This window comes from Chrysemys picta, chromosome 1 (genome assembly GCF_011386835.1).
Source record: "Chrysemys picta bellii isolate R12L10 chromosome 1, ASM1138683v2, whole genome shotgun sequence".
NCBI classification, from domain to species: domain Eukaryota; kingdom Metazoa; phylum Chordata; order Testudines; family Emydidae; genus Chrysemys; species Chrysemys picta.
Window position 1 is genome coordinate 61,680,956 of NC_088791.1, and position 23,317 is coordinate 61,704,272.

The window sequence follows — 23,317 nt, forward strand, 5'->3', positions numbered from 1 at the left end:
ATTTTTCATCTTCATTCCAAGACTGAAGAATTGTGAAAGGTCATGGCATTCTGAGTATACCTGGACAACTTTTTTTTTTTTAAAAGGAACACTCTTAAAGTATCTTTCATATTTCATAAATTCTTTTTTTTAATTTAAGTTTAAAATGAAATGCGTTTACTATAATTTGTTTCCTTCACCAATAATGACACAGATTTGTTGTTATAGGGCTACTCGTAAGCAGATACAATAAAAATATATTTGAATTTTTGACAAAAATCTTTAAGGTTTTCTGAATAGAGACTTATTTTTATTTTCTTTCATTTGCCCTATTTTGTCATATCTGTGTTATGACATGATGGTCCCTTGACTGTTTGTGTCTTTGTAGATGGGAATAAATATGTCAGTACATTATCTGGGAATCTTGTTATAAAATGCAAGTGTTATATGTAGTTATGCTGCAGTTTAGTCCTGTCTTCACAGACAAGACTGAACCATATTATGACAAGTTTGGAGCTGCACCTTTCATCAGGAAACTGTTGTGCTAAAGCCAAGCAAGGTTCAATTTGTAGTGTAGATGAGTCTCCAAATATTGGTAACTAAACCTTGAAGGTAGTGTTCCATTGAGATGAGTGGAGATTGCACTTCAGTTCTATGGTCTGGCTGCAGACTTAACTCAGTATTATTGTATAGTTTATACTCTGAACATTCTTTGCAGCCTCTTAAACTATAGCCCTTACAGACAACAGGTTTTATCTCTACTGAGATTTAATATGTTCTTAGTGTTCTTAGCATCTTTCTAGATACGTTCAGGGTTGATGGAACTTTAAAATGTAGTCTGAGATGTTTTCATTTCACTGTCCCTTGAAGCCAGAACATAGGTTAATGCATCAAGCACCAAACTTTTCTGGATAGGTGAAATGGTCAGAATTCTCTTAAGATGAAGGAATTTTATTCCCTCTGTGGCCCATTCTGGTGTCAAATAACTGTTTTCTTGTATCATTTGAAAGTGGGATTTTAAAGGGATATTGATATTATAAAAAGTATACTTGTGTCTGGTATATTTTTGCTTGTAAGTGACAATAGTTAGATGACTTCAACTGAAAGATTAGAGAGAATTTTTGCCATCTTTTCAGTTGGCTTGCTTGTTCATTTGTCAGCGCTTTCAACTTTTGCCCTGTATAATCAGTTATTTTCATGTGTGTCGTTATATCTGTCACACAGCAACAAAAGTTAGAAACTTCATTTTTTTAAAAGCCCTAAAATTTAGATTCTGAGTATGTGAATAAATTTCAGGAAATGTGGATATTCCACATGTGGGGATTTTGTTGACCCTGCTCATGAGCGTTGACTAGCTGAGCTTTGCTATTATGTCAGTACTACTTCTCAAAAAGAGAATACTTGAGGGGAAGAGAGGAAACACAGCTATAAAGAATGACATGGAGTTTACTATGCCTGTATCTTTTGCTAATGCTTGATAGAGTCCCTTTAAAGATTCTGCCAGTCTTTTCTGTTTTCAAGATGTCAACATTTTCTGGTTTTGCTTTAGCTCAGTGTTTGCACATTTAAATTTAGGCAGTGCCAGTCTGATTTCCCAAATATCCTATTTAAAACCCCAACCTTTTATGGAGACTGTGTACATATATGTGTACTGTTAAAGCTGAAGAATATTTTAGTTGAGAAATTGATGAGGCAAAAATTACTATTGCTACAGGATTAAGGAAAATTTGCAAGACAGTTCATTGATCCATCATTAGAATTTTTTTTATTTTTTGATGCCAACTCGGTTGTTTTTCTCGAACCGATTACAAAATATTTTTAGCCATTCTAAAGGTTTAAAAATTTAAATGTAAAGGTGGACTGAAATGTTTCTTTTAAAATAATGAATGGACTGTTTAAGATCATAATCTCTCTCTCTCTCTTTATATATATGTTTAAAAATTATAAATACAGTAGATACATTTCAAAAGTAAACTAAGGGTTTTTTTAATCTGTCAGGACGTGAGTTCTTTGTTAAGCCTTCTCCTGGAAGAGTTTTGACATTGCTAAAAATTGACATAATCTTCCTTCTGCAGACTAATTAGGGGTATAAAAGGGAAGTGAAACTTGATGCAACTGAATTTCTCTCTGTCACTTTTAAAATGGGAGTTAATCTCCCAGATTCTGGTTTTGGTAATAACCTGGAGAAAACACTTTTTAATTATATATCTGTATCCATCTACAAAAGTTAGGTACAGATGGACCACTGAAATCGAGATAGATTGGGCTTTGTAGTAGGATAAAATACTTCCTTAGACCCTGTCTACACTTGCAGTGACATGTAGGGTACATGTAGTATATGTTGCTGTGAAAGTCTGGCTTCGTTTACACTCACTGTGGTGCGTAGCTACACGTGGCAGGGAAAGACTCTGGCAGCGTGGAGGCAGCAGGACGCTATGCAACTAAAAGTAGCACTGTAGCGGTGAAAGGCACTGCTTGGGTGTGTAGAGAGCTGTATAGGGTATATATCGTAGAGATTCAGGCATGTAGGGCTCGTTATTCGCCTAAGCTGTGCCTCACTGTCAATGTTGTTGTTTATACGTGTGCTAACTAGGTATGCAGAGTCTGCAGTCTACAGGTTGACGTAAGCATAGACCTACCCTTTTTTTTATTTAAATGTACGACACGTGTGATATTGTATTAAAGTTGTCCACCACCTTTTCCGCTTTTTATCCTTGTCTCCTACTGATCATCTCTTGACTCCTTTTTAGGACTCTACTGGGAGTCGTGTGTGTGGGATAAATTTACAATATTTTTCTTCTCTAATTGTCATTTGGAGTTCAGTGACAATTGTGGAAAAAAATTATAAATAAAAGCACTTCAGTTCACTGTTCAATAATTTATAACTCATGTTAGAGAACTGTGGAATATTTAGCAGAAGAGCACTAGCGCTGGATGCAAATTTGTGTTCCCGTGACTTAAAAAGCAGATTGTTTTGCTTAAAACAGAGTTTTATAGCTGATTTTCAATTCTGATGTTTATTTTTTTTATAGCCACAATATTGAGGATTAAAAAGTGGCTTGTGCTCATACACATTCAGGGCTTCCTGTCTGATTTTTAAATAAGCTTTTGATGTTGGATCTATAATATCCAGATCTGTATATCTGTCAATAAATTGTTTGTTACCCTGTAGTGTCTCTGAAGAAACTGCCATTATAGAATGCAATTTGTTTAATACATTCACTTTGTCTGATCCTTTATAAGTCCACGGATATAACATCCTTACAGGAAGCAGACGCTTTTAACAATCCTCTAGCTCTTTTTTTGAGTTGTTTTAGTCAAGAGGCCTCAGTTTTAAATACTTTTTTGATGCTCTTAACTTGATGTTGGTTTTCAAATCAGTTGTTGGAACATTGAGTAAAAAAAAAAAAACTCTCACATATACTCCAAATTTCTTTGAGTTTTACATAAATAAAAAGCTGTTTATGTCTGCTATTTGCCATCATAGCACAAGCATAAGTTTTACTTATAAGAGCTATGGTACAAAAATGACTAACTTTTGTTTTTCTTAAACTCATCGTATCCTTATGTGAATAGGGCTCTAAATGACCGGTCATTCTCACTACACTATACAGGGCCATGTGGTTGGTATTTCCCCCCCACCTGCTCTGTCTGCACTGGTATACATCTCTTTGTGCTACACATGTAGCACCTTCTTGATGCACTGCTCCATACATTGATATCCAATAGATTGAAGAGAGCACAAGTTTGAAACTCCTTGCAGAGCCCAAAGGGGAAGAAAGGTTTTCGTGAAGATTGGAAGAGGCTTATGACCATGGACAAACCAAAGTCACTCTAGAAGGAAGTTTGAGGGTTAGGGAGAAAGAGAGACCAAGATGAGGAGATGCACTAAGATGGGGCAAAGTGAGGAGGATGAGGGGATGTGGGGATCAGAGCACTGTGGAAAAGGTTAAGAGAGGATAGGACAAGAAGCTCAATGGCAGGTCAAGTATTCAGGAGAGTACTGGCATTTCTCTCACCCTTAATCCAATTGCTTCTCCCCAGTGCAAAAATATCTGCCATAAATTTCAAGATTGGAGATTCTTTCTGGGTTTTGTTGTTGTTTAGGGTTTGAATAACTTAACAATTATTCATCATGTGTTTTATGACTAACAAGTATTTACTTTACATCATTCAAATCAGCAAACTGATAAAGTTGACCAACTTTCCTTATCTCTGTTCAAAAGCATTGAAAGAGAACAGCTCAGAGGTAGTTCAGCCGTTTCTAATGGGCTGTGGAACAAAGGAACCAAAGATTACTCAGCTGTGTCTAGCAGCCATACAGAGACTTATGTCACATGAAGTTGTTTCAGAGGTAAGATGGATATTATATGAAAATATTGTCTTGTATTGAAATATTTGAAGTATTCAGTACTTTAGCAAAGATAAAAACACTTATGAGACTGCTTTCTAAAGCTGAAACACATTTATGTATATTAAAATGGATATAATCGGGTGGAAAATGTTTTTTTGGAGATTAAAATATCATTGTCAAAATCCAGTCCACCCCGTTGGAGCCAAAGGAAAAGTACATAAAATAATTGTTTTTTTTTAAAAGGTATTCTTTTGTAGAATCCATTACAATAGTTGGATTCCTTAGCTGGCTCAGCAGCAGTTAGCTAGGAAACACTATTGCCAAACTTGTATTGACATAGTCCAAGAAATCAATGCCACAAACCAGGAAGACCTCTTTTACATGATAAAAATGGCTGATTTGAAAAACTGTTTTGGCTAATGTGGTTGTAGTGCTGTATGAAAAGGGCACAGTTAAGCATTCAAAAGTTGGTACGTACCACACTTAAGAATAGAAGTGTAATCTTTACTCTGCCTGTCTCTGTGCATGAATAGTATATTATTATATTAAAGATTCAATGGCATAGCTCTTGAATTCAGTATAATAAGTAACAACAATAATATGCTTAGACAGCGGAGGTTTGTAGCGCCAAGTGTCTGTGACCACACTGCACAGCTTTATTTCCAGCATTTAAGAACTCCTCAGGTTTATTATTGATCTGGTACAGGTTAATTGTGGGCAATGGCGTGACTGCCACCAGTCTGTGACTGGGCAGTGTCCTTTACTGACCTCAAGTCCAGTCTTCAAGGCTTGAACTTACGCAGGTTTGATAAATCTGTACTTCTGTATATAGTTTCACCTTCTTTTGGCTCCAGAGCCTATGCAGGGTGTTTGCATCCGTTTGATAATATAGCATACAACTATTACCGTAGTCTTAAATACACATGTTACATCTAGTAGTACTGCTTTTTATGTGTGTCAAACAGTCCATGAAAGTAATATGTATTAAAAAGATATACAAAGCTGTGTTTAGACAGAGTAATAGGCATATTTTTCTGGCATATATAGGTCACTGAAGTTTGTAGTCAAATTAGCTTTGTAGTGAATTGCCTTTTCCTCTAAGAGAACTTGTGCTTCTGGTTGAAAAATGAAGTGTGCACACAGGTTGACAAAATGATTAAAATATATGCCTTAAATAGAAGAGAACTAATCGCGTAAGTCTCTTGATATCCAGGACCATTGTGACAAAGAAATTAGTATTGTATTCCCTGTGTGTTTATATGGTTGTAGGAAAAAAATGAATTTACTATAGTATATATGAATGATGTATTTTAAATGTATGTGTAATCGTGGTATTAAATACAAAGTATATAAAATTTAATTGTATATATCAAATGATTTCTTCATAGGCTGCAGCTGGAAATATTATTAACATGCTTTGGCAACTGATGGAAAATAGTCTTGAAGAACTCAAATTACTTCAGACGGTTCTTGTACTTTTAACAACTAATACAGTTGTCCATGATGATGCACTCTCCAAGGTAGGAATTTGTTTATGCAACTGTGATATTTATTTTAACATACTAACTTGCTTATCTAAATCCGTTCCACTGAAGTTATGTACCTGCTTCCGAAACATAGGTCCTGATCCTGCAAACACTTGTTGAAATATTTAGTCCTTTAGTAAAGATAAAAATACTTTTTATGTAAGAGTGAATACAAAAGGATGCTTTGTCCTTATAAAGAATCTTTCATTCAAACATCGTAAAGTACTTTACCAAGGAGGAGGGTAGTATTATTTCATAGAAGAGAAAACTCGAGTATGGAAAAGTAAAGTGAGTTGCTCAAGATGAAATATTCCGCTACTGTCTGGTTGTGTATTGTAACTAACAGGCTTAACTGATCAGGAACTACCACTTGCTGTGATTACCCTAGTGTATACTCTGCTGGTGAGAGTACTAGAAATTAAAATCTGTTGCATATTTTAAATATTCTTATATTATAATATGTAGGATATCAAATAACAAGTATTTTTTTAATATTTTAAAAGAAAAATATTTAAAAAAAATATTGGGAGAAATGTGACTTGCCTTAATCTAGTAAGCATGGTCCACTATCAGTTATTCTTCATTGGTAGTTGTAACATCAGTGGCAAAGTTCAGAAGAATAGAAGCTGGCAGAATTTTGATAGTTGGGCAGGAGTGTACACATGCTTGAAATAAGGAAATCCAAAATAAATGCTAAGAGAACAGGTAGGTGAGGTAATATCTTTTATTGGACCAGTTTCTGTTGGAGAGAGAGAAGCTTTTGAACTTGCACAGAGCTGCTCTTTAGGTCTGGGAGAGGTACTCTCACTGTCACAGCTAAATAGAAGGGTAGAACAGATGAGGTGTAAACGCATGTTGCAAGAGAGACCATTCATGGTGAAGCGGACAGTTAGCACCTGTACCAAGGACCAAGAAAGGTTAGTGGGTTACACATTGTTATGAGACAAAGACACTGGATTTATATTAAGTCCATGATTTTTTAGTATCTAACTAAGTTATGAATTTAAGCTCCTAGACTCATATTTTGAAGTTGGTGTTCTACTTTCCTTTGAGGGTGAGGACTGAGAGGTCAAATATGGAGTGGTTGCTTTGTGAAAATGTTCGCCCATGGGTGATATGGCATTTGTCTTTTATCATTTTTCTGTGAGAGTTCATTTGACAGTATTTCAAAGTGCTTGTCTCATTTCACCCACATAGTTGTTACTGGGGCATGGATGAGGTACACCACATGTGATAGGCATATGTAGGACCCATGCATTTTGAAAGGTGTGTTGTGGGTAGTATTGATCATCAATACTATGGGGGGTATAAAGAGAAAAAACTAGAAATACTAGTGAATAAACACAACTGTAATATAGTTGGCATCATAGAGACTAGGTGGGATAATGGTGACTGGAATATTGGTATAGAAGGGTACAGCTTGCTCAGCTAACTGGTGATCCACTGGATCATGGCGTACGTGTAAAAGGTCTAGTCAGGTGCCTGATGAATCTGCTTATGGTTGACATGCCCAATTTCAAAGCAACATAGCGTGTTACAAGTTTCACAGATCCATGTGTTGTCTGAGTTGGAGTCCAAAATTACAGCATGCTCCTTTCTTCTTTCTCACTTTGCTTCCATCCTCTGGATCAAAGCCACTTCATGTTGACCTGAACCCAGTGCCAGATGTTCCCTCCAGATTGAACGGAATACTGCATGCTCCTCCTTGTTGTCTACATTAATGTTGAATGATTTCATATAATTTTTGCACACATTGTGGTACAGTCATAAAGGGCAACTCTGCTTTCTAGAGCTGTCTTGAATCTTGCTGTACAAAATATTCTTGAGGATATAGTCACCTCCCATTCTCCTGACGTGACTGAGCCATTGCAACCTCTTCTTCTTGATAGTAGTTTCTAAGTGTATCAATCCTGCATGCTTCAGCACCTCTGTGTTTGATATTTTGTCGTCCCACTTTATTTCCAGAATATTACACGGGCATCTCATGTGGAAGTTGTTCAGTCTCCTGATGTGTTTAGTATATGTTGTCCATGTTTCTGAAACATAGAGCAGGAATGACAGCACTCAAGTCTCATAGATCCGCATCTTCACCTTAATTAAAATTTGCTGTTATTCCATACACGGTTCTGTAATAGCCTGAAATTCTTAGCTGTTTTTCCAGCTCTGTTAGTTCAATCAGAGGGTCAAGATTCCTGCTGATCATAGAACCCAAGTAGCAAAAGCTGTCAACGATGCAAAGAGATTTATGCTTCGGAGTAATGTCGGGCACTGGTTCTTCCATCCCTTGGTATATGATCACAGTTTTCTTGAAACTGATTGTCAACCCAAAGCTCTTGCATGGTGCAGAAAATCTGCTCAAGAGATTTTGCAGAGAAGAAAGTCAGGAAGGACAGTCAGGGGAAAAAAGGGAAGGATCAAAGATAAATACACTTGCACTGAGGTTCAGATGGAAATAGGAGACAGACTTGTTGAAAATCTTTGGGTAAGGATAAAAGGGGTAAAAGACAAGGGTGATGTCATGGTTGGGGTCTACTGTAGACCATATAACCAGGAAGAAGAGGTAGATAAGGCTTTTTTTAAACAACTAAGAAAATCATCCAAAGCACAGGACTTGGGGGTGATAGGGGACTTCAACTACCCAGACATCCTTTGGGAAAATAATACAGCAGGGCACAGATTATCCAACAAAATTATTGGAAAGCATTGGAGAAAGCCAGTAGGGGAGAGGCTGTTCTAGATTTGATTTGGACAAATAGGGAGGAACTGGTTGAGCATTTGAAACTGGAAGGCAGCTTAGATGAAAATGACCATGAAATGGTAGAGTTCATGATTCTAAGGAATGGTAGGAGGGAAAACAGCAGAATAAAGATAATGGATTTCAGGAAGGCAGTCTTTAGTAAACTGAGGGAGTTGGTAGCTAAGATCCCATGGGAAGCAAGTCTAAGGGGAAAAACAGAGAGTTGGCAGTTTTTCAGAGAGACATTATTAAGAGCAAAATATCTTACTCTGTAGGAAAGATGGGAAATATGGCAAGAGACCAATCTGGCTTAACCAGGAGGTCTTCAGTGATCTGAAACTCAAAAAAGAGGCCTACAAAAAGTGGAAACTAGGTCAAATTAGGAAGGCTGAATATTTAAAAAAGCACAAGCATGTAGGGACAAAATCAGAAAGGCCAATGCACAAAATAAGATTAAACTAGCTAGAGCGGGGTGGGCAAACTTCGGCCCGCGGTCAGATCTGGCCTGCCAGCCGTTTTAATCCATCTATCGAGCTCCCATTCGGGAGCGGGGTCTGGGGCTTGCCCCGCTCCAGCCTCGGAGAAGGGTCGGGGGCTGCTCTGTGTGGTTCCCGGAAGCAGCATTGTGTCTCCCCTCCTGCTCCTACGTGTAGGGGCAGCCAGGGGGCTCTGCTCTGCACGCTGCCCCCGCCCCAAGTGCCGCCCCTGCAGCTCCCATTGGTCGGGAACCATGGCCAATGGGAGCTGCAAGGGCAGCGCCTGCGGATGGGGCAGCACGCAGCAGAGCCACCTGGCCATGCCTCCACGTAGGAGCTGGAGGGGAGACAAACCGCTGCTTTCAGGAGTCGCTTGAGGTAAGTGCCACCTGGAGCCTGCACCCTTGAGCCCCCGCCCCCCCCCCCATACCCCAACCCTGATCCACCTCCCGCCCTCCGAACCCTTTGGTCTCAACCTGGAGCACCCTTCTACACCCCAAACCCCTCATCCCCAGCACCACTCTAGAGCCTGTACCCCCGCCCGGAGCCCCCTCCTGCACCCTGAACTCATCATTTCTGGCTCTACTCCGGAGCCCTCACCTCATCCTGCACTCCAACCCCAATTGCGTGAGCATTCATGGCCCGTCATACAATTTCTATACCCAGATGTTGCCCTTGGGTCAAAAAGTTTGCCCATTTCTGAGCTAGAGATATGAAGGGTAACAAGAACACATTCTACAAATACATTAGAAGCAAGCGGAAGACCCAAGGACAGGGTAGGCTGTTACTCAGTGAGCGGGGGAAAGACAATAACAGAAAATATGGAAATGACAGAAGTGCTAAATGACTTTTTTGTTTAGTTTTCACCAAAAAGGTTAGTAGAGATAGCACATCTAAGAGAGTGAACACCTGTGAAAATGAGGTAGTATCTAAGGCTAAAATAGTGAAAGATCAAGTTAAAAATTACTTCAAGTTGGCATGGCTTGATGAAATATGTAGAACACTCAGGGAGCTGACTGAGGAGATATATGAACCATTAGCGATTATCTTTGAAAACTCATAGCAGACAGGAGAGATTCCAGAGGACTGGAAGAGGGCAAATATAATGTCAATCTATAAAAAGGGAAATAAGGACAACGTGGGGAACTACAGATCACTCATCTTAACTTCAGTAACCGGAGAGATAATGGAACAAATAAGCAAGCAATCCTTTTGCAAACACCTAGGAGATAATAAGATAAGTAATAGTCAACATGGATTTGTCCAGAACATCGTGTCAGACCAACATAATAGCTTTCTTTGACAGGGTAACAAGCCTTGTGAGTATGGGGGAAGTGGTATATGTGGTATATCTTGACTTTAGTAAGGGTTTTGATACTGTCTCAAACTAGGGAAATATAGCCTAGATGGAGCTACTGTAAGGTGGGTGCACAACTAGCTGGAAACCCACTCCCAGAAAGTAGTTATCAATGGTTCACAGTCAAGCTGGAAGGACATATTGAGTGGGGTCTCTCAGGGATCAGTCCTGGGTATGGTTTTGTTCAATATCTTCATAAATGATTTAGATAATGGCATAGAGAGTACACTTATAAAGTTTGTGGATGATACCAAGCTAAGGGAAGTTGCAAGTGCTTTGGAGGATAGGATTCAAATACAAAATGATCTGGACAAACTGGAGAAATGGTCTGACGTAAATAGGATGAAATTCAGTAAAGACAAATGCAAAGTATTCCACATAGGAAGGAACAATCAGTTGCACACATACAAAGTGGGAAATGACTTCCTAGGAAGGAATACTGCAGAAAGGGATCATAGTGCATCACAAGCAGGGATGTAAGAGTTTAACAAGTTAACTGATAAGCTTGATGCTTATTGGTTTCTGTTAACAATTACACTCTGCCCAGGGTCCCAGCTGCCGATCCTGGGATCCTAAGTTCCCTCTAAGCTGTGAGGCTGCGCAGCAGCCTATTAAGCGCCACGCAGGCACTCAGGGCTGCAGCGGAGAGAGCTGCCTCTCCCCCGGCCTGGACCTGCTGCTGCTGGGGAAGAGGAGCTCCGTCGTGCCTGCCAGCCCTGCGCCCAGGGTCCCAGCTGCCGCCCGGGGTCCCTCCAGGTGGGCGGGCGGCCCTGTGGCCGAGGTCCCTCCGGGCGTGCAGGTGGCCCTGCGGCAGGGGTCTGTTGCGGTAGCTGCACTGCTGCTGCTCAGCATCCCGGTGTGGCCGGGATCTGTTGCAGCGCCTGGGGTCTGCCGCAGTGCCCACCCTGCTGCTGGCCCCACGGCCGGGGTCCCTTTGAGCTGCCGGCCCCGGGGCCGGCAGCCAGGACTCTGGGCGCGCCGGGATGCTGGCGTGGGGGCAACAACGGGGATCCACGCATCCCTAGTTCCCCTGGTAAACGTTTAACCCTGTAAGCAATAGAATTTTAATCAGTTACATGGTTACTGTTTTTACACGTTATTTACATCCCTAATCACAAGCTAAATATGAGACAACAGTGTAACACTGTTGCAAAAAAAGCGAACATCATTCTTGGGTGTATTAGCAGGTGTGTTGTAAGAAAGACACGAGAAGTAATTCTTCCACTCTACTCCTCACTGATAAGGCCTCAGTGTGAGTATTGTGTCCAGTTCTAGGTGCCACATTTCAGGAAAGATGTGGGGAAATTAGGGAAAGCCCAGAGGAGAACAACAGAAATGATTGAATTTTAGAAAATATTACCTATAAGAGAAGATTGGAAAAAAAAATGGATGTGTTTAGTCTAGAGAAGAAAAGACTGAGGGGGGGACAAAACAGTTTTCAAATACATAAAAGGTTGTTACAAGCAGGAGGGTGAAAAATTCTTCTCCTTCTGAGGATAGGACAAGAAGCAATGGTCTTAAATTGCAGCAAGGGTGATTTAGGTTGGATATTAGGAAAAACTTCTTTATTGTCAGGATAGTTAAGCACTGGAACAAATTGCCTAGGGAGGTTGTGGAATCTCCCTCATTGTAGATTAATTAAGAACCGATTAGAAGAACACCTGTCAGGAATGGTTCAGTTATTATTGAATCCTGCCTTGGGTACTAGGGACTGGACTAGATGACCTATTGAGGAGCCTTCCAATCCTGCACTTCTATGATCATAGAGGTTGAGATATGTCTGCACATTTTGCATCTGTTGGTCTGACAGAGTCTGGCACCACTTTGAGTTGGCGGATCCTGGTCATTGGAGATCTGGCTTCCGATGAGGACCTTGGCAACAAGGTTGGGGGGGGTTGCTTCAAGACCAGAAGAGGGGGTTCAGGAAAGATTTCTTTCAGGATGTGGTCGCAATTGTTTAATGTTAACCCGTATGGGTTCTGGTGGGGTAGGAGACAGCTAGGTGTGTGTGGACGGAGGGTTTTTTCCCCACATTGAAAAAGGTTCTCTTGGGTTATTTGAGTGACTTGTTCCATGATATGATCTACTTCTCTGGTGGAGTGTCCTTGTTTGGTGAAGTTTGTTTTAAGAGCTCTTCCTCATCTCTCTGGCTTGAAAGCTTCTCCAAGCAACAGAAGTTGATCTAGTAAAAGATATTTCCTCACCCACCTTGTTTCTCCATTACTCTAGTCATTTGAATAATTTAATGCAGATCCTAAAAGCTCTAACTCTCTAAACATATTTTCAGATCACCTATAAATATGTGAAGTAATATGTATTGCTAATTAATACTGTGCATACTAAAACATGACCTAGTACAGCAAAGCAGCAAGATTCCATGGCTTAATTTGAGAGATTTTTAGTCGATTGTATACGCTGACAGTGCAAGGCCACGGATATTGAATACAAATATATAAGTGAAATATGTATCAACTAAATATTTAAAATGAAATGATTGTAGTTTCCTATTTTTTATTTAAAATGTTTGAACAATTTTGCCAGTTCACTTTTAGTGACTTTCAGACAGTTGAGAGAACCTAATTCCTGGTGTCACAGAAAAATACTTTTAAATCCATGGCACATCCACACTTTAGGTAGCTACATGCAAAGCCCCAAAGCAGTGGGAACAAGCTGGTGACTGCAAGAGCCAGGAATTGCCACTTTAGTGTGAATATGTTTTGCATGTTGGGTCTGGATGTCAACTCCAGCAACAAAAAGTTAGTATGTGAGAGTGAAATTCCTTTTGGCATTATTATTTCATTGGTTTACAGCCTTTTAGTAAGGGCTAACCTTGCAGTGACAAATATCTGTAAGACAGCAAAGGTAGCTTATGTAGCAATCACTGGAAAGGCTTAAGTCTCCTCCTGCAAAACTAATTTATACAAAGCTAGTATTGACAAATATTGTTGATGCCGAAGGCAATGGTTACATTTTAAATACCACTCTAGACTTGGAGGAAAGGTAGGCTATGTAAAATTACTAGCAGATCAAATTCTGGCTTCTTGCCACATGTGCAAGCACACACAAAAAAACATTTTTTTAAATATTGGTATTTAGAATAAGAATTTTGTTTCTTAGAGTCTAAGTTTTACTATTAGAATATTTTTTCCTAACAAAATGCTGTTTAGCACATTTATCATGACAGGTGACTTCATCCAGAAATGTTTACCTACAAAATGAAAGGGTATGGTGTTTTTTTGTTGTTTGCCAATCAGTACAATGCAATGGATGGAAGGGGAAAAAAATCTCGGTTCTGCTGTTTTAGTCTTTCCATCTTCCTCTGGACTTTAGATAACTGGTTTTATTTTAGCTTCAACCCTTTTTCATCTGTTTTTACTGTTCCTCCATAATAAGAAATCCCTCTCTATAAAACTACAGCAGTGATTTTTTTTTAAAAGGACTATTCCGTTGAGTAATAACCTAGTGCTTTAAATCCATTAATCTTGTGCACGTGTGCATGTTTTATGGCAAAGAAATCTGGACCCCACAACACCTTGAGCTCTGAAATCCTAGCCAATACACCGAGGGTTTATTCCGACTAGTATTTTAAAGGAGGCGTCCCCCCAAAAACCTATTTCCTAAATAGCCCTTGTGTTGGTGGCACACTTTTGAGTTAGAACTGAAATAACATTACAATATAATTTAAAGATGCATTGTGTTGATGCCACCTTTCAACTGAGACACAAAAACGAAGGTCTTGATCCACTTTTATCTTAATTACATGGTACTTTTTTCAAGAATAGGTCTGTTGACCCATGTCTTGGCAAAATTTGGTTGAGGAATTCTGTGTACCAAAATTCCCCTTACAGGGTAATTTTTTTTGGGAGGTTCTTTCTTTTCCCTTAGTGTTTGTTTTATGTTTGGATGATTACAGTCCAAATGTACACAGGAGGGAACAAATAAGTGTTATCAGGGGCTTCTAGTGACCGCAGCAGCTGAGGCAGGGTAGCCCATTAAGGCAACTGGAAATTGGATAAATGGTATAAAGAACAGAGCAGAGAGTAATTCAGCATCTGGGGGGCTAGATAGTAGGTACTTTCTTGGACTTGGCTATTCAAATTGTTAACATTAACAACAAACCCTGGGATGTAATTTTAGGATGTGTTGGTTTGATATTCTGGCCCCCCTCCTTTTCCTCCTTCCCCCTCCCCACAAGCCGGGGAAGGGCAAAATCACTAAAGAAACTGCCATCTTTACCTGGCTGCCTAGATGGCCAGTCTTAGGAGCAGTTTCAATATTGACGTGGTGACTTGGGGAAAATGTAAGATTTGAAGCTACTTTCAATTTATTTTAATAAAATTTGAAGTAGTGTTTTCTGTTTTAAGTCTATGCTATTATTGATTTTTTTGACAATCCCTTGTTGAAGGTTTTCCTTATAAGCAATTCAAAAGGTGATATATCTCAATCAGTGCTTTTTAACTTTAGAGTTAATATATTTAACCTTCTTTCTAGTTAGTAATTGTTAGTAATATGAAAATCTATAGCAACATAGTCTTTCCATCTTGTAAAAGATTAAACAATTCATATAAGAATTTTATATTGGAACAATTGGTTTCCTGTGGGAAAAGGTGTGTAAACTCCAAGATATTGATATCAGACGGCTCATGACTTGTAGCTTGAAAATATAGTAGAAACTATACTCTGGCTGCCTCTAGTAAGTTAATTTCCTAGATGATTATTTAAAGGCTTCCAAATACTTACATGCAGAAAGGTTTAGTTAGCCTGCCCCAGATAACATAGATCATCAAGTGTTTGGTCAGTTTTAGGTTATTAAAATATAAAACTCTCTCATGCTTTCATTTCTGCAATCCAAGTGACAGATATTGGCACAGAGCAAGGCTGATCAAGGTCATTCAAATAGTTTATAAATATTTTTATATATAGAGAAAATGAAATATTATTTTCCGTTCTTTAGGTAATAACTTCACCAAAGTTACTCCAAAGACCTCTTCGGCACTCTTTCACAATTTCATTTTTTCCAGACATACATTTTAAAAAATGATAATCTATGTTGAGAGGTAAAGAAGCCATTGTTGAAAGTGACAATAGAGTTATTTGAACAGAAACCTTTCAGGTAGAGTTTTATTCTTGGTACTTCACACCCTAATCTGTGTCCTAAAGAACAGCAAATCTGGTTGGCTTTAAGCAAATTCTGGAGTTTCACAAATAATCTCTACTTTAAATAGATGGACCTCTTGCTTTTTTTTTGTTTTTTATTAACACTACAAAATGTCATGTTTTCAGCAAGAACAATGGAAATCTGGCATGAATCCATATTCCCCTAGAACAGTCACATACAGTGTAGTTCAGAAGCAGTCGTACTACGAGAGAGTCACTACTGTTGGAGCTAAACTGTGCCCTTAGCATCTTCACTAAATAGATGGATGTTATTTTTTTGGTTGACATTGAATGTAACAGCATAGTAATCCCTGCACGAATACTTTATATTGAATCACTCTCCTAGTCTGAGCCAGCCTTTGGGGGAATTTACTAATAACTCTTTGTGGAGCATGTCACTCTTGCCTCACTTAACATCAGTATGTCTAATGTTACTTAGTTATTCCTTTCTCTGCTATTGCGTTTGTAGTTTTTTCATTCTCTGTTGAAGAAGTAAGAGAGACAAAAGATACCAGGTCTTAGGAGTTCCTTTTCTGATTTCTAACTCTCGCATCCTTGTCTTTCCCTGTGGAAGCTAAGATTCAATCTCAGAAGTTCTCCTGTTTTTACAAAATGGGCTTTATCCCTATATTAGGGTTACCATATTAGAGCCCCTGAAAAAGAGAACTCTCCAAGGGGCCCAGGCCCCGCCCCAACTCCGCCCCTTCCCCAAAGTCCCCACCCCCTCCCCTGAACGCTCCGCCCCTGCTCCTCCCCCTCCCCTGCTGCCTGCGAATCAAATGTTTGCGGGAAGCCTGAAACAGGCAGGCAGCAGGTAACCTGGGGCTGGGGGGGGCACGAGGAGAAGCGGCCCAGTCCCCCCCCCCCCCCCCCCCCCCGGCCGAGCGGCTCCCTCCAGCGGCCGGTCAAGAGGCTCTGGCCCCGCCCGGCTTGGGCCCTGGGGCGCCGGCTGAGCACCCCCAGCCCCAGTCGCTCCGGCTTGGCTTGGGCCCCGGTTCCGGCTGCTGTCTAGCGGCCAAGCGGCGCCAGTCGGCAGCTGAGCACCCCCAGCCCCGGTGCCAGCGGCTCCGGCTCAGCTCGGGCCCCGGCCGAGTGGTGCCGGCCAGCGGCATCCCAGTTCGCAGCTGCCTCCTCCCGGGCTCCGGCTGCTGCTGCGCTGGGGAGAGCGGTGGGAGCCAGGAAAGTTGAACCCCGGGGAGGAGGCGGTCCCCTTACCATGCCTCCCTATTTTCCCGGACATGTTCGGCTTTTTGGAAATTCCTCCCGGACGGGAATTTGAGGATCAAAAAGCTGGACATGTCCGGGAAAATCCGGACGTATGGTAACCCTACCCTATATTATTATCCGTTTGTCAGAGATAGTGTTTTGAGCAGAAGCAGCATCATTGGTAGGGAAAATGGAAATCCCTTAAGAGGAGAGATTGTTAAATGCTGCATCAGGAACACAATAGTTGGACATTCTGTATTTTCCACCAACTGAAATTTAAACTGCTGTGTGAATTTTTTAAACAAGAAAAGTTATATGCAGTGAGAGGCAACGTGTGTGTGTGTGGGGGGGGGGGGATGTTGGTTCACATGTTTCTCCTCAGATTTTTGCCAGTATTTGCTGGCCCCACTCATCACATGGTGTGGCTGGGCTCCCCCCACGTCAACTGCAGGAGCTGGCAAGCTGGGAGCTGTGGCCACTGGGAGAGGCAGCAGCAAACAGCTGGAAGCTGGAGGGAGGTCGTAGGGGGTTGTCACTTAAGCTGTTGGGGGGCAAACGTTTAAATTGTGCCCCCTTACTATCTGCAGGCACTAGTCATCTCTGTATGCAGTAGTTACTACACAGTATTTTCTGTTATAACCCACTGTTTTCAGCCTCTCAGATTTATCGGACTAACATTCCCGGTTGACATTTTTTGTGCTTGGTCTCTACTGGAAGGTGATATTTTTATATCTATGAACAGAAATGGTTCAGCCATCCTTAAGTGAAAGGAAAGCATATGTGGGTAAGAGGTAGGCACTCATATTATGATGGATGCAAATATAAGAACAAATGGCAAATATTTAACCATTATATTTTTAACAAAAAGAGTTGACTGAATTGATTAAGTTTTGAAAGTTGCAATTTAGCATTGAAATAGTCCTCATTGAGGAGTTAAGTATTGCCTGTTCCAGGGAAAAATGGTTTTGATTTGCTCAAATTATGAGCCTTTGAAAAATCATATCCCAAGCATGTGAATCTTTCTTCATGAAGTTCAAGTAAGTGTGCACACAAGGATGTATCAGTGCTGCATATTAGCTAAGTTAATTGTGGGGAGGGATAGCTCAGTAGTTTGAGTATTGGTCTGCCAAACCCAGAGTTGAGTTCAGTCCTTGAGGGGGCCATTTAGGGAACTGGGGTAAAAATCTGTCTGGGGATTGGTCCTGCTTTGAGCAGGGGGGTTGGACTAGATGGCCTCCTGAGGTCCCTTTCAACCCTGATATTCTGTGATTCTCAGAGTTCCCAAATAGATAGGATTCATGTTTCAAATTGATATCTGGCATTGTGGAAGGCTTAGGATCTGGTAGAAGATCTTCCACCTGCTGATTGCTTCCAAAATGTTCCCCAGGCCTAGGGAGATGCTCCAGGGGCTGGGAGCCAGAGAGCCAGTGTTCCGTTCTTGCTTCTTTCTCTGACTGACTTTCAAAGTTTCAAACGTCATCGTATTTTTGATTTAAAATAAAGCCTGAGAAGGCCAGTGGCAGAAATCTGAAAATTGCAATTTGGTGTGCAGTAGTCCCTACAGAGTAAGGGCATGGGCTTTTTCTGAAGAAAAATAATTTTTGTGTGACCTAGTTAAGAGTGTTTGAAAATCATGTTGCAACTATGCACAGTAGATATTTTTGACTCCTTAGTCCTCTTAAGTGCATACTTTTGAGTAAATATTGAAGAGCATCACTCATGCAGGCTTAGAAGGGTGAATGGGGTTTTGTTGAGTGTGGTTAGCACTGAAATATTTGTATTTTTAGTCTCAGTTGAATGAGACTTACATTGACGTGACTAGTGAAGGGTCAGAGACTGCTAGCTGTTTTGGTGTATTTACAGTATTTTTTTCTTTGATTTGTACAGATATTACCTTTTTTCTAATTACTGGTATCTTGCACATGTATAGTTGGGATAACTTTCTGATATTTGTGTATTCCAATTTCTATTAGTTAAACTATATGGTTAAATCTTTGTTTTCTTCAAAGCAAAAAACACCCTAGGTAATTCCTCGCAAAAATCTGTGAACATTACATTAAAATAGCAAAGTTAAATATTCAAAAGTTAAGGTTGAATGCATAACCTTAACTCTGTTCCTTGAATCTGTGTATTACAGTGCAATCTTACGTTGCATAAGCACATGGTATTTTCTAAAATTACACACACAGAAAAGCTATGTTAAAAGAACACTAAGGACACAAAGTCAAGTGCTCAAAAGTTAGGAAGTGCAAGAATTAAGGTTGCCCATGCAACTTTAATTTATCCCCCTTGTGCGTTATGATAGTATTTAATTACAGTAACTCCTTGCTTAACGTTGTAGTTATGTTCCTGAAAAATGCTGCTTTAAACAAAATGATGTTAAACGAATCGAATTTCCCCATAAGAATTAATGTAAAGGGGGGGTTGGGGTTAGGTTCCAGGGGAAAAAATTTCGCCAGACAAAAGACTGTAGTGGTATTTATTTTTATATATACACACACAGTATAAATTTTAAACAATTTACTGAACACAGCAATGATGATTGTGAAGCTTGGTTGAGGTGGTGAAGTCAGAGGGTGGAAGAAGGTGGGATATTTCCCAGGGAATGCCTTACTGCTAAATGATGAACTAGCACTCAGCTGAGCCCTCAAGGATTAACACATTGTTGTTAATGTAGCCTCACACTTTACAAGGCAGCACGAATGGAGGGAGGGGAGACAGCATGGCAGACAGAGACAGACACACACTGTGTGGTGTGTGTGTGTGAGAGAGAGAGAGAGAGACAGACACACACACCATGTGCGAGAGATGCACATTGCCCCTTTAAGAACACTGACCCCACTCTAAATACACTGCCTTTTTAAGTAGATCAGCAAGTTGAGACAGCAGCTGCTGCCAGCAAGCTTCCTGAGCCCTGTCCTGTCCCGCTCCGCTCTGTGGAGATGAGGTATGGGAGAGGTACACCCTGACATTAGCACCCCTCTTCTCACCCACCTCCCCAGCACAGCAAGCAGGAGGCCCCCAGGAGCAGCTCCAAGGCAGAGGGCAGGAGCAGCACATGGCAGTGTGGGGAGGGACAGCTGAACTGCCCGGCAATTGATAGCCTGCTGGGTGGCTGCTGCACGGGGAACTTAGGGGAGTTGATGAGGGGGCTGCCAGTCCACCCTGGTTCCAAGCCCCCACCAGCTAGCTGCAACGGGCTGCTCTTTCTGCAAGCAGTGGACAAAGCAGGTGGCTGCCAAACAATGTATAAGGGAGCATTGCACAACTTTAAACAAGCATGTTCTCTAATTGATCAGCAACGTAATAACGTTAACTGGAACAATGTTAAGTGAGGAGTTACTGTATATAATTACATACTATGCTTTCCACAGGACCCCAACCTCATGCAGTGTACAGGATGGATGGTGCTCAGAAAATGAAGGTTGTGCAGTACATGAAGCTGTTTCTGTATAACCTGTGCCTCATTTGTTGCTGAGTTTGGAAGAATGGTCTTGAAATATGGGCAGTTGAATGCCATCCTGGAAAACTGATTTCTGTCCTGGTCTCTGCCACTGAAAATTAGTGGACATTCTTGACATTTTTGGCTTTAATCTCTCTTTGCCTATTTCTCATCTATAAAATAGGGATATTATTTCCCTACCTCTGAGGGGTGTTGTGAAGAGAAGTTCATTAAAGTTTGTGAAGCAGTGAGATATTACTGTGGTGGGCACCACAGAAAAGTCTGAGGAAATTAGGAATTCTGTACTCCATGCAGAATTTGGAAGACATGCAGTAAATATACCATGTCATGTGTTGAATATTGAGCATCCTCCATCCTGTGCACTGAGTGAGGCAGGGTCAGTGGGAAAAAAATAGTTTCTTATTAAATAACTATATACTATCACAACAATGCATATGCACAAGAGAGCCAAATTAAGGTTGTGTGGGTAACATTTATTCTGGCATTTCTTAACTTTCTAGTGCTTTACTTTACAAGCTTAAGTTTTATTGTGTAATTTCCTAGTCTTAAAAATCAACAAACAAAAAAAACCCAAACAAAACAAAAAAAGCGTGCATGCACGCTGGCGCACACACTGAAAAAACAGAACTTCTATCATGTGGAGACACACTGACCATCCACATGGTTCACTGGCAGGATTGGAATCTTTAGATGCACAGACCTGTACCACTAGAGCTAATGGAGTGGAGTAACTGATAGCAGTAGCTGGCTGTCTTTTGTGGATGAGACACTAAATGGGGTGGATGGTTGGGGTAGGGAAGGCACTTTGCCATTGGATTTCATGCTGTTTTCTAGGTAGCAGAGGAATGTTGAGACTCAGGAACCCTGGGTTCTGTTCCAGGTTCTGGGAGGGAGCATGGTGTAGTAGTTATGGCTGTTGCTTTCTCTGTCTAACCCATCTGTCCCCTCTGCCACTAAAATGTATTCCAGTAGCCTTTCTCTGCCCCATCTACCCCTCCCCACCCTGCAGTCTGTCTTGATCCCTCACACTTCATCCTGCCTACATCCTGTTTCTTCTCCTTCTGCATTTCTCTCTTCTCTCAGCGTTTTCTCTCTGCATCCCCCCACCTCCTCACCTCTTTTCATTCCAGACAAGTGGCTTCCTCCTCCTTTTTGGTGCCAGCAGCTGAAGCATGCGAGCAGAGGCAAGAGAGTCTCCCTCCTTTGTTTCATTATATGGCATCGCAGCAATCCCTGGGAGTTAAGAAGAGCAATTGCAGGGAAGAGCTTGCTCAGCCTTCGGCTGGAGCATGCTCAATACAGACAGAATATAGCTGTCAAATTCTTAACAAGTCTCTAGGCAGCCTTAACTATAGGCATTAGCATCAGTGCTATCTATAATTTTAAAAATATATATTTAGTATCAGGTAGTATTTTCTGGAAACGTGTGTGTGTGGTATCTTCTGGTACTGTGTACTAATCTGTGTGTGCCATGTAAACAGACTCTGTAAGTCAATTACAGAAAGAGAAAGCCGAACAAGGTTTTTAAATATTTGTGCAACTCACAACACATTGCAATGTTACTATGGTTGAAGTGCAACATAAGTGTAAAAACATACAATAATAAATTTAATTATAAAATGAATTATTTCAGGAGAAAACAACTTATGTCATACAAATGAGAACTTTTATATAAAATACACAGTAAAAAGAAATTATTAAAATGTGTACTATTAATACAACTCAGTGTATTTCTGTGAGAAACATCTTGTGAATTACTATGATAATTACTGTGTGAGGTGTTACCACCTTGAAGAGGAACCAACTTCTGACCGTATAGTGTGGTTATAACATCACTTCTCCCTATGGTTCGTATTTTAATTACTTGCCTTAGAGGAATGTGTGATCATGTAATTAGACCATGTCCTAATTCAAGAGGGGCAGAGTTAAGGTTGTGTATACCTCTTTAGCTTTGGCATTTCCTTTGTGTGACTAACCATATAACCTTAATGTCCTCTTAACATAGTTATTTTAATGGAATAAATGTTAAATTATATTTTACATGGTCACTTACCGTATTTGAATTGCCTGTAAAATTATTAGTTTTCATTGGCACATCTCTAAATCAGAATTTAGATATTACTGTGTCTAATTTCCATGAGATCATGGGAACAATGAAAATACATTTTTTCACAGCACGATTCAGAAATCTTTTTTGTGTCAAACTTTAGTTCAGCTTTTCAGATACACAGAAGAATAAATAAAAATGTCATCTCTACGTATCTTCTTGATAAATTTGAAGAAAAAATATGGTTAACTATTAGTTTTAGCTAAAAAAATATACGTTGTATTAACTGGAAATTGTTTATGGCAGGCAATTGTTCTTTGCTTTCGACTTCACTTCACGAAAGATAATATCACAAATAACACTGCTGCAGCTACAGTGCGACAAGTAGTTACTGTTGTTTTTGAGAGAGTGGTTTTTGAAGACGAACGATACAAAGGTAGATGTTTTTCTTTTGTTTTTTGTATGTTTTTTAACCTGTTTTCTAGAGCTGTATTTAAAAACACAGGAATAGTTACCTTGCTTAGATTCTGAAATATATAAATATATTGAAGAACAGAAAGTTTCTAAATGCTGCAAAAATCGTAGGCATAGCTCATTCAGTTTTGTTGGGTGGGATGCACTTTTACCCCTGTGTTTGTACAGAATCTAATATAATGGATCCTTGATCCTGATTCATGATGAGATCCTCATCCCCTCTCCAGTTCCGTTATATTGCATAAACAGGCCAGAGTGGTGTAAAGCTCTAAAAGCCAGGGCAGAATTTCCCCAATGCAGGGACTACAGACAACAGCCTTAAGGCTAGGGTTTGCAAGGCAGTCCTTGGGTGGGGGCCAGGGTAGGATGGTCATGTTGTGACAAGGACACAGCATGTAGAACTGTGGAGATTGAGTAGTTCTGTGACTCGTAGGCAGCTAGGGACGGGCTGCTGTAACTTAGGTAAAACCCTAAAATTGTATTATGTTGGAAGGCTGTGTAGTGGCCCAGAATTGGGTGAGCACAAAGGTGGCTTGAAGTT

General features: G+C 40.4%; 1 protein-coding gene across 7 annotated transcripts in view; it reads left to right on the forward strand.

Moving 5' to 3' along the window:
• The window catches only part of MON2 (MON2 homolog, regulator of endosome-to-Golgi trafficking), a 180,742-nt gene that overhangs the window by 23,304 nt on the left and 134,121 nt on the right, over positions 1-23,317 (forward strand). For all 7 annotated transcript variants that reach the window (XM_065568308.1, XM_065568270.1, XM_065568361.1 and 4 more), the window contains exons 3-5: positions 4,206-4,333; positions 5,722-5,853; positions 22,609-22,738. In XM_065568308.1, the coding sequence (XP_065424380.1) occupies positions 4,247-4,333; positions 5,722-5,853; positions 22,609-22,738 (349 nt within the window). In that variant the 5' untranslated portion in view covers positions 4,206-4,246. The remainder of the gene's footprint in view (positions 1-4,205; positions 4,334-5,721; positions 5,854-22,608; positions 22,739-23,317) is intronic.